The 20,871-nt window shown below is 43.7% G+C and overlaps 1 protein-coding gene across 2 annotated transcripts; it reads left to right on the top strand.

The window, feature by feature from the left end:
• The first annotated feature begins 11,512 nt into the window (after positions 1 to 11,512).
• Positions 11,513 to 20,798, top strand: UBE2L6 (ubiquitin conjugating enzyme E2 L6). Of its 2 annotated transcripts, none has more exons than XM_089520617.1 (4): positions 11,513 to 11,594; positions 19,624 to 19,719; positions 20,034 to 20,220; positions 20,349 to 20,798. In XM_089520617.1, the coding sequence occupies exons 1-4, from the start codon at positions 11,565 to 11,567 to the stop codon at positions 20,501 to 20,503; spliced, it is 468 nt and encodes a 155-aa protein (XP_089376743.1). In that variant the 5' UTR covers positions 11,513 to 11,564; the 3' UTR covers positions 20,504 to 20,798. The 2 variants fall into 2 exon arrangements, with proteins under 2 accessions (XP_089376743.1, XP_089376742.1); XM_089520616.1 differs by having other exon boundaries at positions 20,034 to 20,247.
• The last annotated feature ends 73 nt before the right edge of the window (positions 20,799 to 20,871 follow it).

The raw sequence follows: 20,871 nt of genomic DNA, 5'->3' as shown, positions 1-20,871 counted from the left end.
GGGTTTAAAATAATCATATTATATGGTTCCTTTTACATTAGTATTGTATATGTTGGAGTGTTGACTAGTAAATTTAGAGCTAGAAAATGTTACTTTTTCCACTTCATCTCACAGAATCCCTCAGAGGCATTCTGGGAGTTGTAAAATATGGAGAAACAGAATAGTTCCCAATTGTCAAAGCGGTCAGGCAAGGCTGCATACAGTCGGCCCAACATATCAATGGATTTTTTATCCACGGATTCAAGTATCCATAGCTTGAAAATATTCCAAAAAGGTATACATTTCATGTAGCAAACCTTGATTCTCCATTTTATATAAGGAACACCATTTTCTTATGCCATTATATTTAATGGGACTTGAGCATCCACAGATTTTGTCATCCACAGGGGCTCCTGGAACCAAAGCCCAGTGGATAACAAGGACCCACTGTGCTATCACCTTATTTAGTCAACCTGTGTGCAGAAAATATTGTTCACAGAGCAGGCTTAGACTCAAAGGCAGGAATAATAATAATTTTTGAATGAAGGTTGGAGGCAGTGACGTACCTAGGGTTGGTGTCACCCAGTGTGGTAACTCTTGATGTCATCGCCCCCCTTGACCTCCTCTCATTTTACACCATACAGGATCCTTAGTAATGCTTTTTTGCACTAATGTTACTCATAAATCCTAATTCCCATATACCACTGAATGTAATGCTAATATAGTGTGCCCGCGCCTTGCGCAGACGCAATTAACTCGGCTTCCAGCTTACACAGAAGCCGCTCGGGGAGGAAAACAATGGTCTGCACACATGCGGCACACACGCACCACTCCACCACATGCACGAGCCCCACTATTTCCTATGGGGCTCAAGCATAGGCAGATTTTCCCTTACGCGGGGGGATCCGGAATGGATCCCCCGCATAAGGAGAGGGCCCACTGTAGTTGTGACATAAACAACTAGCAAAATTAACTTAATACCTTCAAATTACAATATCATACACACAACCTAAATGTATTTACATACACATAGTGAAGAGTTGGTTAAAATGTGATGTTTTTTAAAAAATTAAAGATTTTTTTTAAAAATCAAAATTTATGTGTTTAAAAATTAAAATTTTGAAATTTGAAATTTTAATTTTTAAAAATTATGGGACCTCTTCTTTCTCCTCCCACTGAGCTTCACCCCACTCCCACTATCTCTTAAAGTATTTTAAAGGGAATGCCATAACCTATTTCTGCCAAAAGTAGGTATTTGAGGACCAGTGGTGTCACCTCTCTCAAGGTGTCACCCGGTGTGGCTGCACCCCCCGCACCCCCCTAGTGACCTCAGATACAAACAACCTGAGATATGCAGACAACACAACACTGCTAGCAAAAAACAACAAAGATCTGGAGTAATTAATGAAGAAGGGCAAGGGGGAGGCTCACTGTTGAACATTAAGAAAACATAAATAATGGCCATGGAAGATCTACAAGAATTCACTATAGATAACAAGAACATTGAAATAGTCAAAGAGTTCCCATCCCTTGTATCAAATATTGATTGGAACAGCAACTACAGTCATGAAAGAGGAAGAAGGCTAGGATTAGGAAGCGCAGGTATGAAAGAACTGGGCAAGATCATAAAGTGTAATCCTAGCATCATTGTCTTAGAAAAGACAATGATGCTAGGAAAGGTGGAAGGCAATAGAAACAGAGGAAGACCACATGTCAGATAGTTAGACTCGATCAGGGAGGCAATAGGCCTGGGGCTGCAGGACCTGAGCAGGGAGGTTGAGGACAGAGGGTCCTGGAGATGTCTCATCCACAGGGTCACCATGAGTCGAAGTTGACTCAGCAGCAGTTAACAACAAAAAACAAAGTCTAGAAAAGTAACTTTTCCATGCCATGGAACAACAAGTTTGCTTTTCATGGCAATAGTTATGTTCTGGACTTCTGTTCTGATTTGTTTGTTCTTTGCATGACAGCATTTTTAAAAAAAATTAGTTTTAGCTTGCAGCTGTCATGTGGGCGGCTATATAAAATCCTTCCAAATTGAAACTCCCCCTGCATTCTGATGCTGATGTAACAAAGTAAGCTTGTAAATGCTAATACCACTGCAATGTTTCTCATAAAGATGTAATAAAGTGAACTTTATTGTATATAGCAAATCATGCTGCAAAACCTCATACACTGGTAAACTTTCAAAATATAATTTATAACCAAAAGTGCCATAATGAAAATTCATGTCTGTAAGGTGTTATTTATTTTCTACAGAGATATTTATTTATTTATTTATTTATTTATTTGATAAATCACTTTTTGGGGCATAATAATATTCACAAGCTGATATTCAAGCATGAAATAAAACACATCCCTTTAAAATAAACAAGACAAAATAATCATATGCACAACAATTAATAAAATACAATTGAAATAAAAATCTCCTAAGAATTAAAAAAACTCAGGAATTATGATGAAGCCACATGGATTTCCAGCGTGAATAACACCTCAAGTGCGAAGCCACCACCAGAAGTGGTCCTGCTCCTGATACTTGTCAATCTAGCATCTTTTAATAATGGGCCAGAGATCTTGGTGCAGGCAGTCCTTCAGACAGTTGGATCCCAGATTATTTCAGTCTTTAAAGGTTAGAACCAGCATTTTAATTGTTTCCAGAAACCAAAGTGCCGGTAGTGTAATGAGAACAGAATTGTTATAATAAAACTCTTTTGCTTGGTTTCCATAAGCTTCACTGTTGCTATGTTGTGCCTGTGCCAGTGGAAGTTTTTGAGCTGTCTTCTCCACAGAGAACACATTAGAATAAGCAAACCTAGAGGCATCACTAGTGAGGCAAGGTCAACTTTCTTCAAACAGATCTGATTCTGGCAAAAAGCCAAAACCAAAGTCAGCCCTAATCATTAGTAAAATGTGTTATGTAGTTTCTGTTCTCTAGGGAAAGCTATACCACCATCTTAATAATATAAAACTAATTATCACAATGTCTTAAGGTGGTTTATCAAAATATTGTCAGAGAATATCTGACAATTGCCCCTTGACTGATGCAACATGTAAAAGACAAACCAATAAATAATGAATTATATCTGCGGTAAAATTATATCCCAGATCACATTTTTGCTTCATCTGTGGAATACATTATTGCCTCAAGATACAAGGATGGCATTGTTAAGACCTGAGTGCCATGACATTTAGCAGAAAGCTAATGTCTCAGGGGAATGTGCCCTAGTATATCTTTTTTTAAACCCTAGTGTTCTGTAACACTAAGAAAAATGCATCAGTAATGACCATACCTAAAAAATAAAATGTCTTTATAAATATTTTGGAGCATGCCCATACATAGGAATACCTTTGGTTTTCTCAGAGCATTTAGCCTTTAGTGTAGCTTCCATTACAGTGAGAACAGTGTGATTGTTATGTGTCACTGATTGCCAAACTATTTTCATCTCTTATTTTTGTTGTGTGGACCATCAAACGTGTGTTACAGATCACAGCCCAAAAAATTCCTTAGGGCCAAAACAGATGGCTGTAAAAGGGTGGCTCTATGCTGCCCCTTTGAGCACTGGATCCGGGCTGTGGCAACCGCACAGTGCTGCCCAATCCAGCTTTTTGCAGGCTCAAAAATGCTGCTCCTTTTTGAGCTGGCAAAAGGGTGCCTTTTCGCTGCTGCTGCAGGTTTGTAGCACTCCTGTGGCATGCAGCTTATAAATGCCATGCCACCAAAGCACTGCAACTCTGCCCGCTGTTTGGTCAGGCAGGTGGCATGACAGTGGCTTAGGGGCAGCATTGGGCCATGCATCATCTAAACACCATGCCTCCACGCTGCCACCTAGGCAGTGTATTATTCCCATCTATTTTGCCCCTAAGTTATGATATGTGTACTGACATCTACTGTGAATATGATATGCAGAAGGATGTGAGAAACATATGCAACGCTTTGCAAAAATTATAAGAATTGTAATTCTTATAAGAATCATCAGATCTAGCCTCCCTGCACCCCTCTCTTTTTGATATTGGTACACTATCTCACTCTGCAACCCCTTAACTCACTATCTACTACCACCTTTCATGTTGTTAGCCCTTGAATGTGTGCATGAGTGACTGTCTTTGCATGGATGGTGATTACCTTTGACTCATAAATAAAACTGTTTTGGAACTTGAATGCTGGAGTTGTGTTTCTCAGAACTGGTATACATAGGTTTGACCCCTGCTTTAAGTTGCCTGAGTCCTCTTGACTGTTTTTAATCGAACTGCTATAATTGCCCTATTGACTTTTAATTGTGGGTGCCCTCCCAGGACCCTGGAATTTTGGGTAACAATAAGAGTTATGCACAAATATTGGAAAACAAGTTGACTGTGATCGTGCTGCCTGCTAAAATCAACAGGTTTGACTAGAAACATTACTTCTCATGCGAGCAGAGTTGCCACCTGGTCTCCTTAAACCTGCCTAACTGGGTTCTTTGCCAGCTACTGCCAGACAAGTTGTTTGTTTTCTTAAATTCAGCATCAATATTAAGCAACAAACGTTTTGGACTTTTCTGCACATATTAAATAAATTTTTATGTGCAAAAGAAAATACCTGTTTTTTTCCACTTTGGGAGAGAGGTGGCAACTGAAAAAAACTGGGAAACATTGCCCCATCATTCATCACCTATTCTGTGGCTGTAAAAAGTGGCAGACAGTTAGGCAGGCAGCTGCAACAGAAAAAATGAGTTAAAGACAGAGAGGTCTAGTCCACAGTGTTCTGAAAAGTGCCTTCCTGGGCTATGATTCGAACATTGCTACTTCTGGATTACTCTTTCCCACCTACCCCCCCTTCTTAATTAACTGGTAATTTGTGGTTGATTGCTGCAATTGGGGGCACTCTAGCCATATGTATTGAGAAGCCTTCCTTAAGCAAATGCCCTTAGGTGTGTCAGACTACAACTCTCATCATCTTCGTGCTGAATGATTGTGCTGGAAGCTGTAGTGAAATATTTCTGGAGGGTACCTGTCTGGGGAAGGGTGGCTTAGGCTGTATCTGCACTGTGGCAATAATGCAGCTCGACACTGCTTTAACAGCCATGCCTCAATACAATGGAATTCTATGATTTGTAGTCTTGTGAGATATCTAGCCTTCTCTGTCTGAGAGCTCTAGTGCCACAACAAACTACAGTTTCCAGGATTCCATAATATGGAGCCATGAGGGTAAAGTGGTGTCAAACTGCATTATATCTGCAGTGCAGCTATACAGATATTGTTGAAGTGCAACTCCCAGCACTCCCCAGTACTGGCTGTCTTATATAGGGTTGCTGGAAATTGCAGTCCAGCAGCATCTGGAGGACCACATGATGTCCACCCTGATTTAGTCAAGTACATACAGTTCTGACTGGTGGTGGCTCTTTGGGGTTTGGGGCATAATTCTTTCCTAGCCCTACACAATTATAGGGAACTACACAATTATAGTGCTATAATTCCACTTTAACTGACATGACAATCTCCTATGGAATCCTGAGTCTGGCAGTTTAGGGAGTAGTATTTAAAGTTTTTAGCCAGAGTGCTCTTCTGCCATTTGTCCACAAAGCCCAGGATTCCACTGGATGCTGCCATGATCATTAATGCAGAATCATAATTCTATAATGATAAAGACTGCTAGGGAATACCAGGGTCCTTGGAGATAGTCTAGTCCCAAGTTGTAATATTTTAGAGGTCATGTCCAACATTTAATTATGACCAGAAACAGTCAGCCGTGGCAGACCCAGTCAGTAGCTTGGCAGCAATACGCTGGATCAGTGGAAGCTTCCAAAACTTTTCAAAGTTTATGCCACAAACTATCTACGCATCCTGTGGAGATCAATGCAATGATGGCTGGTGACTTCCATATCAGTGGGGTGGTGAATCTGTTCTAGGTTTTGGTCTTAACTGAGAATGAGCTATCCAGGGTGCTGAACTTATTTAGGGAATAGTATCTAGCACCCTGGATAGCTCTTTTCAAGTTTGGATTAAAACTCAGAACAGATTCACTGCCACATTGATACAGGGCCCACCAATTCAATGGGCATTTAACTATATAAGTGGGTAAGTGTTGCAGTGAGACTAGGCCTCAAAGTGGGAAATGAGCTCCTGCTAGCATTTAACAGATAATTTACTGACCTTGCTCCTGTGGCTTTCATACCATCTTGACATGGTGAAAAGTAGCAAGTTTCCTGACAGGAAAAAAAAAATCCTTAATTCCTTTTTTTTTTTTTTTGGGGGGGGGGGTTGAATGCTGTTGTTAGAGGTAAAGGCAGAGAAAAAAGAAAATTGACAATTCTAGTTATTAGTTTCTTGCCTTCCCCTAAACTGAATTTAGGCAGGGTGTTATTTACTCTAGCAAATATAATAGTTTATCACCATTTACCAGCCAGCAATGTCAGCTTTAGTATCTAAAATTAGCGTATGACAGGAAACTTCTGCTTTTGTTTTTCATGTGGGTTTTGTTGCCTAATAGTACTGGAATACATTTGAAAGAGTGAGGCATATTCCTTGCCACAGCCAAGTTAGAATGTTTTCCCCCATGTATGTTTATCACAACAGTAGACAAAGTCATCCTTCTGCCATATCATTGCTGCCAGAAAACTCATTCCCGACATCTGAGTCATTATCTTGTTTCCTTAGTTTATTCAATTTTCCATATAGTTTTCCCCTTCATAATTAAAACCCAAACCAAAAGCATTTCGTCCTGAATTCAATAAATGTAATGTAATGGTAGCTGCTGGGTAGAATGCAATGACACAGGTGACATGGGGCACACATGTTTGCATGGCACTAGTCATTTAATTGTCCTTTCAAGGAGTCCAGTGGAACCTGTGATCTTCCATTCATTTCATTATGGAAGTGGATAGGCAGAGGCTATATGAAGGAGTAGGTTCCACTGAATTAATTAATGCTTAACAAACACATTTAGGATCAGACTACAAGTATTTCTAAAACAATATTCTCAAAAACATCACAAACGTAACCTTTTGTTGGAGCAAGTCACACTGCTTAAAAGATTAAACTCTGCATGTGCTCGCCCAGAGATAAATCCCATTGCATTTTGTGAGATTTCTTCAGGCTGCTCATTCCATTGGTCAGAATGAGGCAACTGTCTCAGGTTTGCAGATGCTGAATGCAGAAATGGCAGTCTCTTGGCAGTTTCTCTTGAGCCTCTGGTCCTTCCTCTTTGCTGGAAAACAGACTTACAGCATGGTCTGTCCAGTACCCCTAAATTGCTGCTCTTTGATTCAATGGAAAATGACATACTATTGCTATTGTTGTGGTTGTTATTCACCCTTGAGTCTATCTTGACCCAAGGAACCCTGTAGATGAGGCATTTCCAAGACTCCCTATGCTCCACTGCTGTGCTCAGGTCCTGCAAATTCATACCCATGACCTCCTTCATAGAGTCCATCGATCTAGCATATGGCCTTCCTGTTCCCTCTACATTTCCCAGCATTATTGTTTTTTCCAAGTGATTCATGCCTCCTCACGATGTGGCCAAAATACGACAGCTTCAGTCTGCTCATCTTGGCTTCCAAAGAGATTTCTGGCTTGATCTACTCCAGGACCCATTTGCTTCTTGGCTGACCATGGTAACCTCGGCACTCTTCTCCAGCACCACATCTCCAATGAATCCATTGTCTATACCAGTGCCAATATTTGACAGTCAATCTAGTCAGCTTTTGGTGGATAAGATGAGCGGTGTCTTACATTTTTTCCTTGGGCAGCAAAAAGTCTTGGGTTGCCCTGGACATACTTCCTCAAAATATCCATAGCTGCACATTTGTTGAAAAACCAAACATTCCTAATCCATATAGAAAGCTTAAAGATCAGCTGAGGCCCTCCATTTTCCCACCCACCTGCAATGGCAGAAAGCAAAATGAGCAAGAACAAAATTTCAATGGAGCGTGGCAACCTAGAATCTATTTAGGGCCCTTTCACACTTCATAATTATAACACTATGATTCTGCCTTAAGTGTAGTCAGCCCAGCCTCTTAACTGGGCAGCACAGTCCTCAGTTGCTTTTATCTAGGAACCTACAGCTGTTGAGCCCAATACACATTCCAAAGCACTTTCAAACTTGTGTCCAAACCATAAGAATCTCTGAAGCTAGTCATGCTTTCTTTTCTTATACTGGTCCTTATGAAAAACAAAAAGCCAAGACATGAATAAGAGAGAAAAAGGAAGCACCTTTCAGAGCAGAAAAGCTCATAAGAAGCCCACATATCACCTTTTCTATGAGAGCTAATTGGATAGTCTCACAGTTATAATACTATGTGGCAAAGGGTGTCTTGAACCTTAAACAGGGGTATAAAGTCCAATACACATTAGGTCTTTATTTGGTTTACTGCCCTGTTTCCAAGTATTGTGCACATAAGGAGGAAGGAGATAGTAGCAAACAACTTCTGCATCCTCATGAATTTGAAATACTTTCATGCATCTACAAGATTTAAATTTTCTGGTGGTTTGGAGAATATACTTTTGAGACTACCACTCCCAGGGTCCCCCAGAGTGTGGGGGAATTTGGGCATCTGTAGTCCATATAGTCTTCAGGTTCCAGCATGGATTTGGGGTGTTATTGTACTTTGCTACAGGGCCAACACGGCTCCCCCTGGATACGTTTCCGGAACAGACTATTGAAAAAGTGAAAAAGTGAAGCTGTATACAGGATAGGGAGCCAGTGTGGTGGTCTGGCTTGTGTATTGGGTTAATAAATAATAATAAATAAAACATTTATTTGTATCCCGCTTTTCTGTGACGAGACAATCAAGGCGGCTCACAACACATTAAAATCCACATTCACAACATTGTGTCCCAAATCCCCCCCAAAAAACCAGGATTAAACATGTTACAATTCAAATATCTATTAAAACAGATATATATATATATATATATATATATATATATATATACACAAACGAGGACAGAGCGATAGGCTGATACATGATGTGAGGGGCAGTCATTCTGTGGCTGGGCACTTTTATTCAGGAAAGGCCTGCCAGAAGAGATCTGTCTTGACAGCTTTTTTAAAGCTGTCTAAGCTGGCAATTTGACGGATCTCGTCCGGCAGGCTGTTCCATAGTTTGGGAGCAATTGCAGAGAAGGCTCTCTGGGAGGTAGCAGTTAGTCTGGTTTTTAAAGGCTGCAATAGATTCCTCCCAGAGGACCTGAGTGTGCGGGGCAGATTATATGGGAGCAGGCGATCCCTCAAATAGGTTGGACCCAAGCCATGTAGGGCTTTAAAGGTTATAACCAACACCTTGTACTGTGCCCGGAAACTAATAGGCAGCCAGTGAAGAGATTTTAAGACAGGTGTTATTTGGTTACGCCTAGTTTTTCCGGCGACCAGCCTTGCTGCCATATTTTGCACTAGTTGAAGTTTCCGGACTAGGCACAAGGGTAGCCCCATGTAGAGCGCATTACAGAAATCAAGTTGTGAAGTTACCAGTGCATGTACAACAGTTTCTAGGTACTTTACTTCCAGGAAAGGGCGCAGCTGGCGTATCAGCCGGAGATGATAACAGGCGCTCCTGATCATTGCATTCACCTGATTTCTCATATGAAGTGACGGATTTAGGGGCACCCCCAGACTGCGAACAGTCCTTTGTGGACAGCGTGACCCCATCTAGAACTGGAGGTTGCAAACCTATACCTGGTTTGGGGGCCCTTACTGTAAGTACCTCCGTTTTGTCTGGATTCAGCCTGAGTTTGTTTTTCCTCATCCAGCCCATTACCGCTTCAAGACACTGATTGAAAGGAGAAATGCCATTTGTTGTCATAGCTGCTGATTGGGACATGGAGAAATATATTTGGGTGTCATCAGCGTACTGATAACACCCTGCCCTATGTCTGCAAATGATTTCTCCCAGTGGCTTCATATAAATGTTGAATAGCAGTATGGTGCCTTGAGGGACACCACATTTAAGCTCAGTTTTTGAGGAGCGACTCTCCCCGAGCATCACCCTCTGGAATCTACCCGAGAGGAAGGACCGGAACCACTGGAGTGCAGTGCCACTGACTCCTAACTCTCCTGGGCGTTCCAAGAGGATGTCATGATCTATTGTATCGAAGGCCACTGAAAGGTCTAGAAGCACCAACAGGGTCACGCTTCCTCTGTCAATGCCTAGACGAAGATCATCAGCCAGAGCAACCATGGCAGTCTCCACCCCATATCCTGTCCTGAAGCCGGTTTGAAATGGGTCTAGATAATCGGTTTCATCCAAGATGACTTGGAGTTGAAGGGCGACAGCCCTCTTGATCACCTTGCTCAAAAATGGAAGATGGGCTAGTTCTTCATATCCAGGGGGTCCAGGGAAGGTTTTTTTCAGGAGCGGTCTAACAATCGCCTCTTTTAAGCAAGTTGTAACACAACCTTCCCTAAGGGATGCATTGATGACATCTCTAAGAAATGCCATCAAGGCATCACCCCCCTGGACGGCCAGCCATGATGGGCAGGGGTCGAGTGGACATGTCGTCTTCTTCACATTTCCAAGGATCTTGTCCACATCATCGGTATTCACAAACTCAAACCGATCTAGTTTAATCTCAATAATGGATTCACTGGACACCTCATCAGCCCATTCTGCAGCAAGCCTGGCATCCAGGTCGGCTCTTATCTGAAAGATTTTATCTGCGAAGTAGTTGTTAAAAACATCACAGCAGGCCATTCTCGGGTTAAGCAAAGGGTTCTGCACAAGTGGAACCTGTGTCAGTTCCCTTATCACCCTAAACAGCTCTGCTGGACGGGACTTGTAGAGTTGTGTGGCTTCACTTTGTTTCCCATTTCTCATGGGTTTTTCTTGGCAAGTATATTCAAAGGGGGTTTTCCATTGCCATCCTCTGAGGCTGAGAGAGTTTAACTTGCCCAAGGTCACCCAGTGGGTTTCTGTGACTGAGCTGGGATTTGAATGCTGATCTTCCATAGTCAGCAGTCCAACACTCAAATCACTAAGCCACACTGGTTCTCAGGTTCTGGAGACCAGGGTTCAAATCCTCACTCAGTCATGGAAAGCCACTGGGAGACCTTAGGCAAGTCACATTCTCTCAGCCTCAGAGGAAGGCAATGGCAATTCCCCTCTGAGCAAACCTTGCCCAACACAACCCTGTGATAGAGGCCCCAGAAGTCAGAAGCGACTTTGATGGTACACAACAAGAAGCATCACAAGCCCTAATGGTTAGAGAGAGCCATCCCAGTATGCAAAGCCTAATCCAGGTTCAAGGACCCAAAGTGGCGTAATGATTTGAGAGTTGGACTATGACTCTGGGGACCAGGGTTCGAATCCCAGCTCAGCCAGGAAACCCCCTGGGTGACCATGGGCAAGTCACACTCTCTCAGCCTCAGTGGGTGGCCATGGAAAATCCAACCCTGAAACAACTGGCCAAGAAAAGCCCATGATAGGCAAGGATCTGAAGGCACACAATAACAGTAATAATAATAAAGGTTCGGTTGCTTCGGATTTGAAAGGAAGGGAGGCAATCTGGCCCCGAAGGGCTTTGGGAATGCAAGGGAAAAAGAAACTCCCTCCCTGCAGGAGTGGCCTCGGAGCCAAGGAGCTGCTGCTTTTGCTTCTGGTGGCCCTCAGGACAGAATGGCAGCTACGAACCGGAGACTGGCCAAGGTAGGCTGCTCCTCTCCTCTGGGCCCAAGGCTCCTCGGGAGGGAAGGCAGGCAGGCAGGCAGGCAGGCAGGCGGAGGGAGGGAGGGATGGATGGGGCCCTGGGTTCAGGGAGGAGAGGGACTGGGAGGGGAAGGGAAGGAAGGAAGGAGGCAGGGGCTGGGGAAAAGCGACCCCCAGATCGGATTCCTGTCCCTTTTCCTACAGGATGCCTTGCATCTGCACTGCAGAGAGAACCCAGTTTGACACCGCTTTAGCTGAGTAAGCTTGTTTTCTGCTGCTCCAGAGAACAGGACAAGGAACAATGGATGCAAGCTGCAGGAAAAGCGACCCCATCTTAACATCAGGAGGAACTTCCTGACAGTAAGAGCTGTTCGACAGAGGAAGACACTCCTTCCTCGGAGAGTGTGGTGGGTCTCCTTCCTTGGAGGTCTTGAAGCAGAGGCTGGAGGGCCGCCTGCTGTCACAGGGGTGCTTTGATTGGGAGTTCCTGCATGGCAGAATGGGGGTTGGACTGGATAGCCCTTGCAGTCTCTTACAACTCTGTGGCTCTAGTCCCATGGCTCCATGCTAGGGAATTCTAGGAACTGTCGTTGTATGAGACATTTAGCCTTCTCTATCAGAGAGCTTTGGCACCACGGCAAACTACAAATCCCAGGAGTCCCTAGCACCGAGCCAAGGCGGTTAAAGCAGTGTACAGACTGGATTATTTCCTAAATGCTATGAAGAAAGCAGTGGCAGTCTTAATGTCTAATGCAATGTATAAGTCAGGTGAGGTCAGGGTTCGAGTCCCCCCTCGAGCATCAAAACCCATTGGGTAACCTAGGGCAAGTCACACTCTCTCAGCCTCAGGGGAAAGCAATGGCAAAGCCCGCCCCCCTTGAAGAAACCTGCCAAGAAAGCCCTAGCATAGGTTTGCCTTAGGGTCGCCAAAAGTCAAAAATGACTTGGAGGGACACAACAACAACCTGAATTGGGTACTTTGTCCCCCAACAATCCGGTTCCTCACTAGTAAATAACAAAACCAGTATTAAAGACATTGATTTAATGGAGGTCTGGGCAACAGACAATGAATCACCCAGTCGCTGTGACATCCCCATGAATGTACTTATGGATCTGACATACTCTGTGAGAAACTGCCTCTGAATGAAATCAGCTTTCTTGGAGAAAAGGTTCAGAAAGCCCTGTCTAATAGATGAAATAAAGAGGGAATCAGGAGTGTAATGAATGCAATTGCAGTTCTAGGTCTAAGGAGTAGGGAGGCAGTAGTAGGCAGGCTTTGGCAGGGAAATGCTTGCACAAGATCAGCACCAAGTCCTCCTTTGGTGGTGACTTTCAGTTTCGATTACTGTCAGGCTGAAGGTTTACTGAACATAAGGAAGTTGCACTCAAATGCCCAGCTCTTTGAATGGAAAGGCTGTAAAAACCTGAGAAAAACACTTCTGTGCCCAAGTTGCTTGTGTCAAGTTTCAGATGCAGTGCAACCCTATATCAATCTACTTAAAACCGAGGCCTATTAGATAATTACAGCACTATAGAAATAAAGTATAATAATAATAATAATAATAATAATAATAATAATAATAATTCAGTGGGACTAACCCTCAAGTAAATGTGTGTAAGAGCCTGCCTAGATATTCTAAAGCAGTGGTTTTGCCTACAGCCCCTGTAGTCCATTGGCAATCTCCCGTCCAAGTGTTAACCAGGGTTGACCCTGCTTAGCTTCCAAAATCACACAGAATCTGGTGCCTTTAGAGCAGGGATAGGCAACCTTTTTGAGCCGGGGGCCGGGTTGCTGTCCCTCAGACAACTGGGGGGCCGAAGCCAAAAAATAAATAATTAAATATTTTATTTAAATAAATAAATAAATAAACCGGGACAAATGTAGGACAACATTTTCAAATGGTGGACACTTTTTTTTAAAAAGTGGAGGACATGCAAAAAAAATTGCTGATTTTTAAAAAAATGTTAATATAAATGCATGTTTCTGAGGCATCTATAGACAATTGACCCCTTGCCCCTGTGTGCGAGAGGCCAAAGGCCCCGGTGGCAATCGGCGGCAGGACCGGGCTGGGGCCGGTCCCAAGGCCTCGCCAGGCCGCATCTGGCCCGCGGGCCGCAGGTTGCCTACCTCTGCTTTAGAACAGTGATTCCCAAACTTTGGTCCTCCAGGTAGTTTGGACATCAGTTCCCAGAATTCCTGGTTGTTGGTCAAGGTGGCTCTGGCTTCTGGGAGTTGAATTCCAAAACATCTGGAGGACCAAAGTTTGGGAATCACTGCTCTAAAGGCACCAGATCCTGTGTGGTTTTGGAAGCTAACCCTGGTTAATACTTAGATGGGAGAATGCCAATGGATTACGGCGTTGTAGGCTCTATTTTAGAGAAAGGAACTGCCAAAACCATCTCTGAGTATTCTTTGCGTAAAGAAACCCTGTGAAATTCATGGGGTCAGCCTCACCAATAGTCAACAGGTGACTTAAAGGCACATACAGTGGACCCTCGTTATACGCTAGAGTTTGGTTCCAAGACCCCCTGTGGATAACAAAATCCGTGGATGCTCACGTCCCATTAAATATAATGACATAGCAAAATGGTGTCCCTTATAAAAAATGGAAAATCAAGGTTTGATATTTGAAATTTATACTTTTTTGGAACATTTTCAAACCGTGGATGCTTGAATCCACATATAAAAAATCCGTGTATAAGAAGGGCCAACTACATAAACACACAAGTCTGTGTAGATTTAGGTTTACTGCGAAAGGAAAAGGAAGGGCATAGAAGTAACTTTTAGAGGAGCTCAAATTAAGAAAGATCCTTCTGGAACAGTCATGATGTGTGTGTGTGTGTGTGTGTGTGTGTGTGTGTATGCTTGTTATCAGGAGTGTCTGTTATCAGTTTTGGCTGATATGCCAATGACGCCCTTTCCTGGAATTGGAGGACCTAAAAACTATTGCACACACAGTGATAACCTCACAACTTGACTTCTGCAATGCACTCTACATAGGGCTACACTTGCACCTAGTCTGGAAACTTGAACTAATTCAAAATATGGCAGCCAGGGTGATCACTGGAAGATCTAGAAGTGACCATATTACACCGATATTAAAATCCCTTCACTGGCTGCCTATTAATTTCTGGGCACAGTACAAGGTGTTGGTTATAACCTTTAAAGCCTTTCATGGCTTGGGTTCAGCCTACCTATGGGATCGCCTTCAACCATACAATCCGCACCGCACATTGAGGTCCTCAAATAAACATCTACTGCAATCAGCTAAGACTAGGTGGGTTGCAATTACTCAGAGGAACTTCTCATCTGATGCTCCCAAGCTATAGAATGCCCTGCCAGAGGAGATTCGATATATCACTAGTCTGGATTGCTTCAAAAAAGCAGTCAAGACATATCTCTTCCGGCAGGCCTTTCCAGTGTAAGATCAATACCCTAACAATCTGTGACTGATTGTTGACAAACGCCTAGTTGCCTCTGCTCTGCTTATTGTTAATAATTGTTAATTATCTAATTATTAATTGTTGTTTTAATAATTAATAATTTAATTGTATTTTATTATTACTGATGGGAGGGTTGGGGTAGGGTTATAATATTATATGATATTGTACTGATATTGTATTTTATTGGTTTATTTTAATGTAAGCCACTTTGATCGTTTGGAGGAGTGGGATATTATTATTATTATTATTATTATTATTATTAGCCTTCAAGTTAACTGTCAATTTATGGCAACCCCATGAATTTCTTAGGGTTTTCTTAGGCAAGGAATACTCAAGAGGTAGATTTGCCAGTTCCTTCCTCTGAAATACCACCTACAGCACCTGGTATTCATTGGCAGTCTCCCATCCACGTACTAACCAGGGCTGACCCTCTTTACCTTCCAAGATAAGACAGGACCTACTGCTTGTAGGTTATTTAGGCCCTGGAACTGCCCTGATACCTGAACTTAATTTCTGGTCATGTTTTTCTTAAATCAGGTTGGTGCCTGACTTCAGTGAGGGAATGTCACAGAAATCAAGGTAGCAATCAAGTGAGTTGCAGGAAGCAAGCTACACAAATCAGTGGCTACCGGCTGAGGGTTCTGGGAGATATAGCCCAAAAGCCTTTCCAATGCCTGGTTTATTGTGATGAGAACAATACTAGATTAATGTTGGGTTCTTATGTTCTTATATTCTCCCTCCCACTGTTCCAATGCAATTATGTGGAAGTTTTCTCTTTTGTTTTGTACAGCCCTGACAAACTGGTGAACCTAACTGTGGGTTGTAAAGGGATTTTGTAGCACCTTTGAGACTAACCTGGGCGTTTATCAGACACGAGTTTTTGGCAATTTTTCCTGCCTATCGCGCAATGTTAGCGTCACCAATGTTGCGCAATAACGTGAAAGCGCGATGTTCTTCCAGACTCCATTCATTTCTATGGGAGCCCGTTGCGCAACGCTCTCGTAGTTTAAGCGTCATTCCTCCCCTTTTTGGGCATTGTGGGCAAAAGTGGAAGCCAGGCCATGGTCTCCCGTTATCTTGCAAAATGTGTTGCGAAATGGTTTGGTGTGGTATGCAGCAGCGCAATGCAATGCTAAAGTTACTGATTGCAAAGTTCCCATGATGCTGGGCTGCTTTTTGACCCCATTCCCTTCCGGTGGCCTTCCTTTTTCAGGACAACCCCTTGGAGGGGGGGTTGCCTTGTCTTGCATGTAAGAAAAACCCTTGGGGTCATCCATCCCTGCCCCATTCCTCTGTCCTGCATGGACACCTGGGGGGCTGCACATGCAAGGGGCCCCTAGGGGTCATCCATTCCAGCCCCATTCCTCGGTCCTGCATGGACACCTAGGAGGCTGCAAGTGAAAGGGGCCCCTAAGGGTCATCCATTCCAGCCCCATTCCTCTGCCCTGCATGAACACCAAGGAGGCTGCAAATGTCAGGGACCCCAAAGGGTCATCCAAAGAGCGGCAGCGCTGAGAGAAAAAGGGAACCTCCAAGCCGCGAGGTTATTTATTTGAAAAAATAACTAAAAATCCAGACAGGGGTGTATATATTTAATAATAAAAATAATGGAAAAAAATAAAGACAGAGGTGTATATATTTAATAATAAAAATAATGCATCCTGTATCCCCCACTCATTGCCACCCCAGAATGCCTCTTGCACATATAATAATAATAATAATAATAATAATAATAATAATAATAATGAATTCGTCACCGTAAATGCCAGAAAAGGATGCAATTGTCATGCATTCTTTTATGACTTTTAAAAGCAATTCAGAGCTGTCCCTGAATTCCTTGCAAAAGCAGGTATCGTTTTGCCAATTGCCTAATTGACAAAAGAATGTAACATTCGATTGTAACATTTGCATTTTAGCATGGATTCTCCAAGGAAAAAAGTGCCCTTTTATTGTTCCCTTTCACTTTTATTAGCTGACTTCCAGCAAAGGGATACTGTTGCAAAGGGCAAACACACACACACACACACACACATATATATATTCCTCAGGAAAAAACACAACAAAACATGCGCTCATTTTGCCAAAAATAGTTTATTTAAAAAGGGAGGAAAGTGCCTGATGGGAGCTCTGTTCATGCCCTGCCTTTGACCTGACCTGAACTGCCCCTTTCCTCCTGCTTACACTTTGCCATTGCCTTCCACTGAGGCTGAGACAGAGTGACCTGTCAGTTCCAACTGACCCATGGAATCAGTTGGGAATAAAATGAAAATGCAGCGCAGGCATTCTGACTGTAGCACCCGCATATAACACAAACAACACCAACACCAACAACAACAACAACAACAACAACGGCACTTAAGTTCCAGGAGCAAGAAGAAAGCAAGCACCCCAAAAATCATGTGCATAAATTGTCAAAAGAGGCTGCTCCTGCTGCATTCATTTCCCCACATCCCCAGCTTCTCTCCACAGCCCTATTTCCCTGGGCAATCCTCCTCCTCCTCCTCCTCTTCCTTCCTTCCGACCCTCACCTCCCTCTGAGCTGCCCTGGGTCCTTCATCCTCCTCCTCCTGCTCCATTATAGGATGCCCTCCATGGCTCCCTTCTTCCCACGGCTCCTTCCTCCTCCTCATCCTCCTCCATCACTTTCTCCACTCCCCCCCACCCACCAAAAGCCACCCTGATTTCCACTTTTGCCTTCTGTCACTCTTTGCATCCAGATTCCTCTTTTTCCTTCGGCTCTTTCCTTCTCCCCCTCCCCTCCACTAAATAGGACCCTAACGATGGGGGGGGGGGACCCCCTCGCTCCCCCAGAAGCACAAAGGTCATGATGCCACCAAAGCCTCCAAAGAGCATGCACAAGGATTTTGATGCGAAATGCTCGACAGAAACGGAAGGCGCTGGTGTAGTAGACAGTTCCGCTATGCATGGTTTCACATCATGCAAATCGCAACTTTCGCACAATTGTAGCGCTAACATAACATTACGGGGGAATGACGGAAAAGCAAGCAATGTGGTAAGACATCGCGCGAAACAGTCATTTCGCAACGTTCTTTACATTTCCTTAGTGCAATTGCAGGGTCCAAAACTTGGGTCTGATAAACTCCTAAGAGAAAGAAGTTGGTAGCATAAGCTTTTGTAGACTTAAATCTACTTCCTCATATGCATGGAATAAAGTGCCTAGTAAGAGACCTTTATAGCTATGAATGAGCTTATGCTATCACCTTCTTTCTCGCAAGGGCTATACAGATTGGTGGCATGCAGCTACTCATTTTTGCCCTGGATCAGTGCTGTGGCAATCACACACAGCGGCACCGACCCGGTCCCTGGAGAGAGCAAAAAGAAGCCGTGAAAAGCAGTTTCTTCTTGCTCTTTGGAAGGGGTGTCATAGGCACACCGGCACGCCATGATGACACCCCTTTGGTGCTGCGCCATTTGGGTGCTGCACTGGAGGTGTGTCATCATGGTGCATGCCATCTAGAAAGGGAGCCCGGTCGTCATCGTTAGGGCTTGGAGTGTCCAGACACCCAACTCTCACCCCGCCCACAGGCCGGCACAAAGACTATTTGAGTTAGTCTCAAATAGGCTACAACATCCCTTTGCATACTGATCTAGACTAATATAGGCCCGGTACACACTGCCTGCAAAAGGCGGGCTGGAGCTGCCTCTCTTTGCTGCGCAGCGTTACCACAGCAATTAAATGGCGCGGTACTGCTGCACAGCAAAAAAGGAGCGCTTAGAAGCAGCTCCTGTTTGCTGTGTAGTTGCAATGCAGCAAAGCACCGTAGGAAGTTGCGGTGGCATCATAGCTATGCAGTGCTATTTGAACACTGCGCAGCTGCGATGTCACCAATGCATGTGGCATGTGGGTGGGGCCACTCAATCAATGTGCCCTCCACACGTCCTAGAGTTAGGGAGCATGCAGTTGGTGCAAGCTCCCTAACCCTAGTATCGCCAGGAGCACGGCGCATTTGGATGGTCTGTACCACACCATAGTTATGTCTTTGAATTCTAACTACAGGCTATAAAGCTTATTTGTTTCAATCAATCATAGTTAAAAAACAATATGCCTAGCTTTTGGTCTGGGTACAGTACTAAACTATAGTAAACTGGAAATTCCAGTGTTTCCCTGGTTATGATGCTGGAGAAAGAGAAGAGAAGGGGAAGGGGAAGGGGAAAGGGAAGCTTATGAGTGCATCACTTGTCTATGTATATGTCATATTAGTTTATTAAACTAAGTTTTTCAAACTAATATCTTTCTACTGAAAGAGGCAAGTTGCAAAAATAATAACATTAAGTCTTTTCTACTCCTGAGCATTCTTGTGGGCAAGAGCATTGTTTTATCTAGTTCAGTATTTCCCAGCCTGATCGCTTAGCCTTATGGCTATTTTGAAGTACATGTCCTACCATTTCTCAGCAGCATGCCATGCCAGCTAGGAATGATGGGAGTTGTAGTCCAAGACATCTGGAGAGCCCCAGGTTGGGGAAGGCTCCTCCGGCTGGCTAACCAGGGAGTCACTGTGACTGGTTTTGTTGGGCAGTTGTACTCATTGGGCCTGAAGCTACCTTATGTGTTTTGTCCTTTCAGGAGCTAGATGAGATCAAGAGAAAAGGGGGCCGATGCTTCCAGGATATTGAGGCAGATAAAACCAACATCATGCTTTGGAAGGGGCTTCTAGTACCGGTGAGTTTGGGCAAGCTGGAGAAATGGCAGGCCTCAAAGGGGATCCTAACGTGTCAGCCAGAATAACGTGGGTATTAGGGGGTGAGTCTGCTCCTTCAGGAAATGTATTTGAGGCCTCATTAAAAAACAGCAACATCTCAGTGTTTTTATTTCACTGAGAGATGATTTTTAGTTGAGGCCCTAAACTATATGGCTCAGGACAGAAAGAGATTCCATAGGCCCAGGCTCTTTAATTTTGTTGGTGGGCTCCTAAGGAGGTTCCAGTCCTTAGCATCTTGTCTTGATTCATACTCCCATCCTGTCTTTGTTCCCAGGATAACCCTCCATACAATCAAGGGGCATTCCAGATTGAGATCATTTTTCCAGGCGAATACCCTCTCAAGCCCCCCAAGGTAACTTTCAAGACTAAGATCTACCATCCCAATGTGGATGAGATGGGTGAGGTGTGCCTGCCAATCATCAGTGATGTGAACTGGAAACCGTACACAAAAATAGACCAAGGTATGACAAGGGGGCACATGCACCATGGTATGTAGACACAGAGCCTGCTTGAGCTGTCCAGTTCATTTTATTCTCTGCTTGAAGGTGTGAGTTCAGGCCTATTTGTGACCCTCCTTACTTTCTCATAGTGATCCAGGCACTCATAGCATTGGTGAATAACCCTGAACCAGATTATCCGTTGCGTCCCAACTTGGCTAAGGAGTTCACCAAGGACCGTGAGAGTTTCCTGGCCAATGCAGAAGAACACACCCGCAATTTCAGCGAGAAGCGGCCAAGCGAATGACCCACCCTTGCCAACAAGTGAGTGATCTGGCCATGCCAACAAATGCCAACCCAAACTTCTCTGCCTGCTTATTGTACCATCAGTTTGGAGAGCCACCGCTGTATGTTCACAGTAGATGTGTGGGATGAAACAGATTGCTCCCAAGATTGCCTAGTAACAAAGTAATATACTTGATAAAACCCTGGGTTGCTCTTGTTGACAAAACTCTGCATCTGAGGTGGAACAGGACTCCAGAAGTTGTAAGGTTGGGAAGATACAATTTCCTGCTTCAGTGTAATAAAATACAGGCAAACTCCTTGTGTTGTATGGGACCTGGTTACTCTTCCTTTTTCCTATCATATGCAGTTTTGTGTTTTTGTTGTGCACTT

This window comes from Sceloporus occidentalis, unplaced genomic scaffold (assembly GCF_023333645.1).
Source record: "Sceloporus occidentalis isolate IW3139 unplaced genomic scaffold, rSceOcc1.0.p SCAF_4, whole genome shotgun sequence".
NCBI lineage: Eukaryota > Metazoa > Chordata > Lepidosauria > Squamata > Phrynosomatidae > Sceloporus > Sceloporus occidentalis.
Note: the sequence above shows the minus strand (reverse complement) of the source record. Positions and strands in the feature narration are given on the sequence as shown.

Bases quoted from the DNA above. Each gene is read 5' to 3' on its own strand.
- UBE2L6 (XM_089520616.1), top strand. From the start codon at position 11,565: ATGGCAGCTACGAACCGGAGACTGGCCAAG. The intron at 19,720-20,033 runs GTGAGTTTGGGC...CTTTGTTCCCAG, and splicing joins GGAAGGGGCTTCTAGTACCG to GATAACCCTCCATACAATCA. The intron at 20,248-20,348 runs GTATGTAGACAC...ACTTTCTCATAG, and splicing joins AAGGGGGCACATGCACCATG to TGATCCAGGCACTCATAGCA.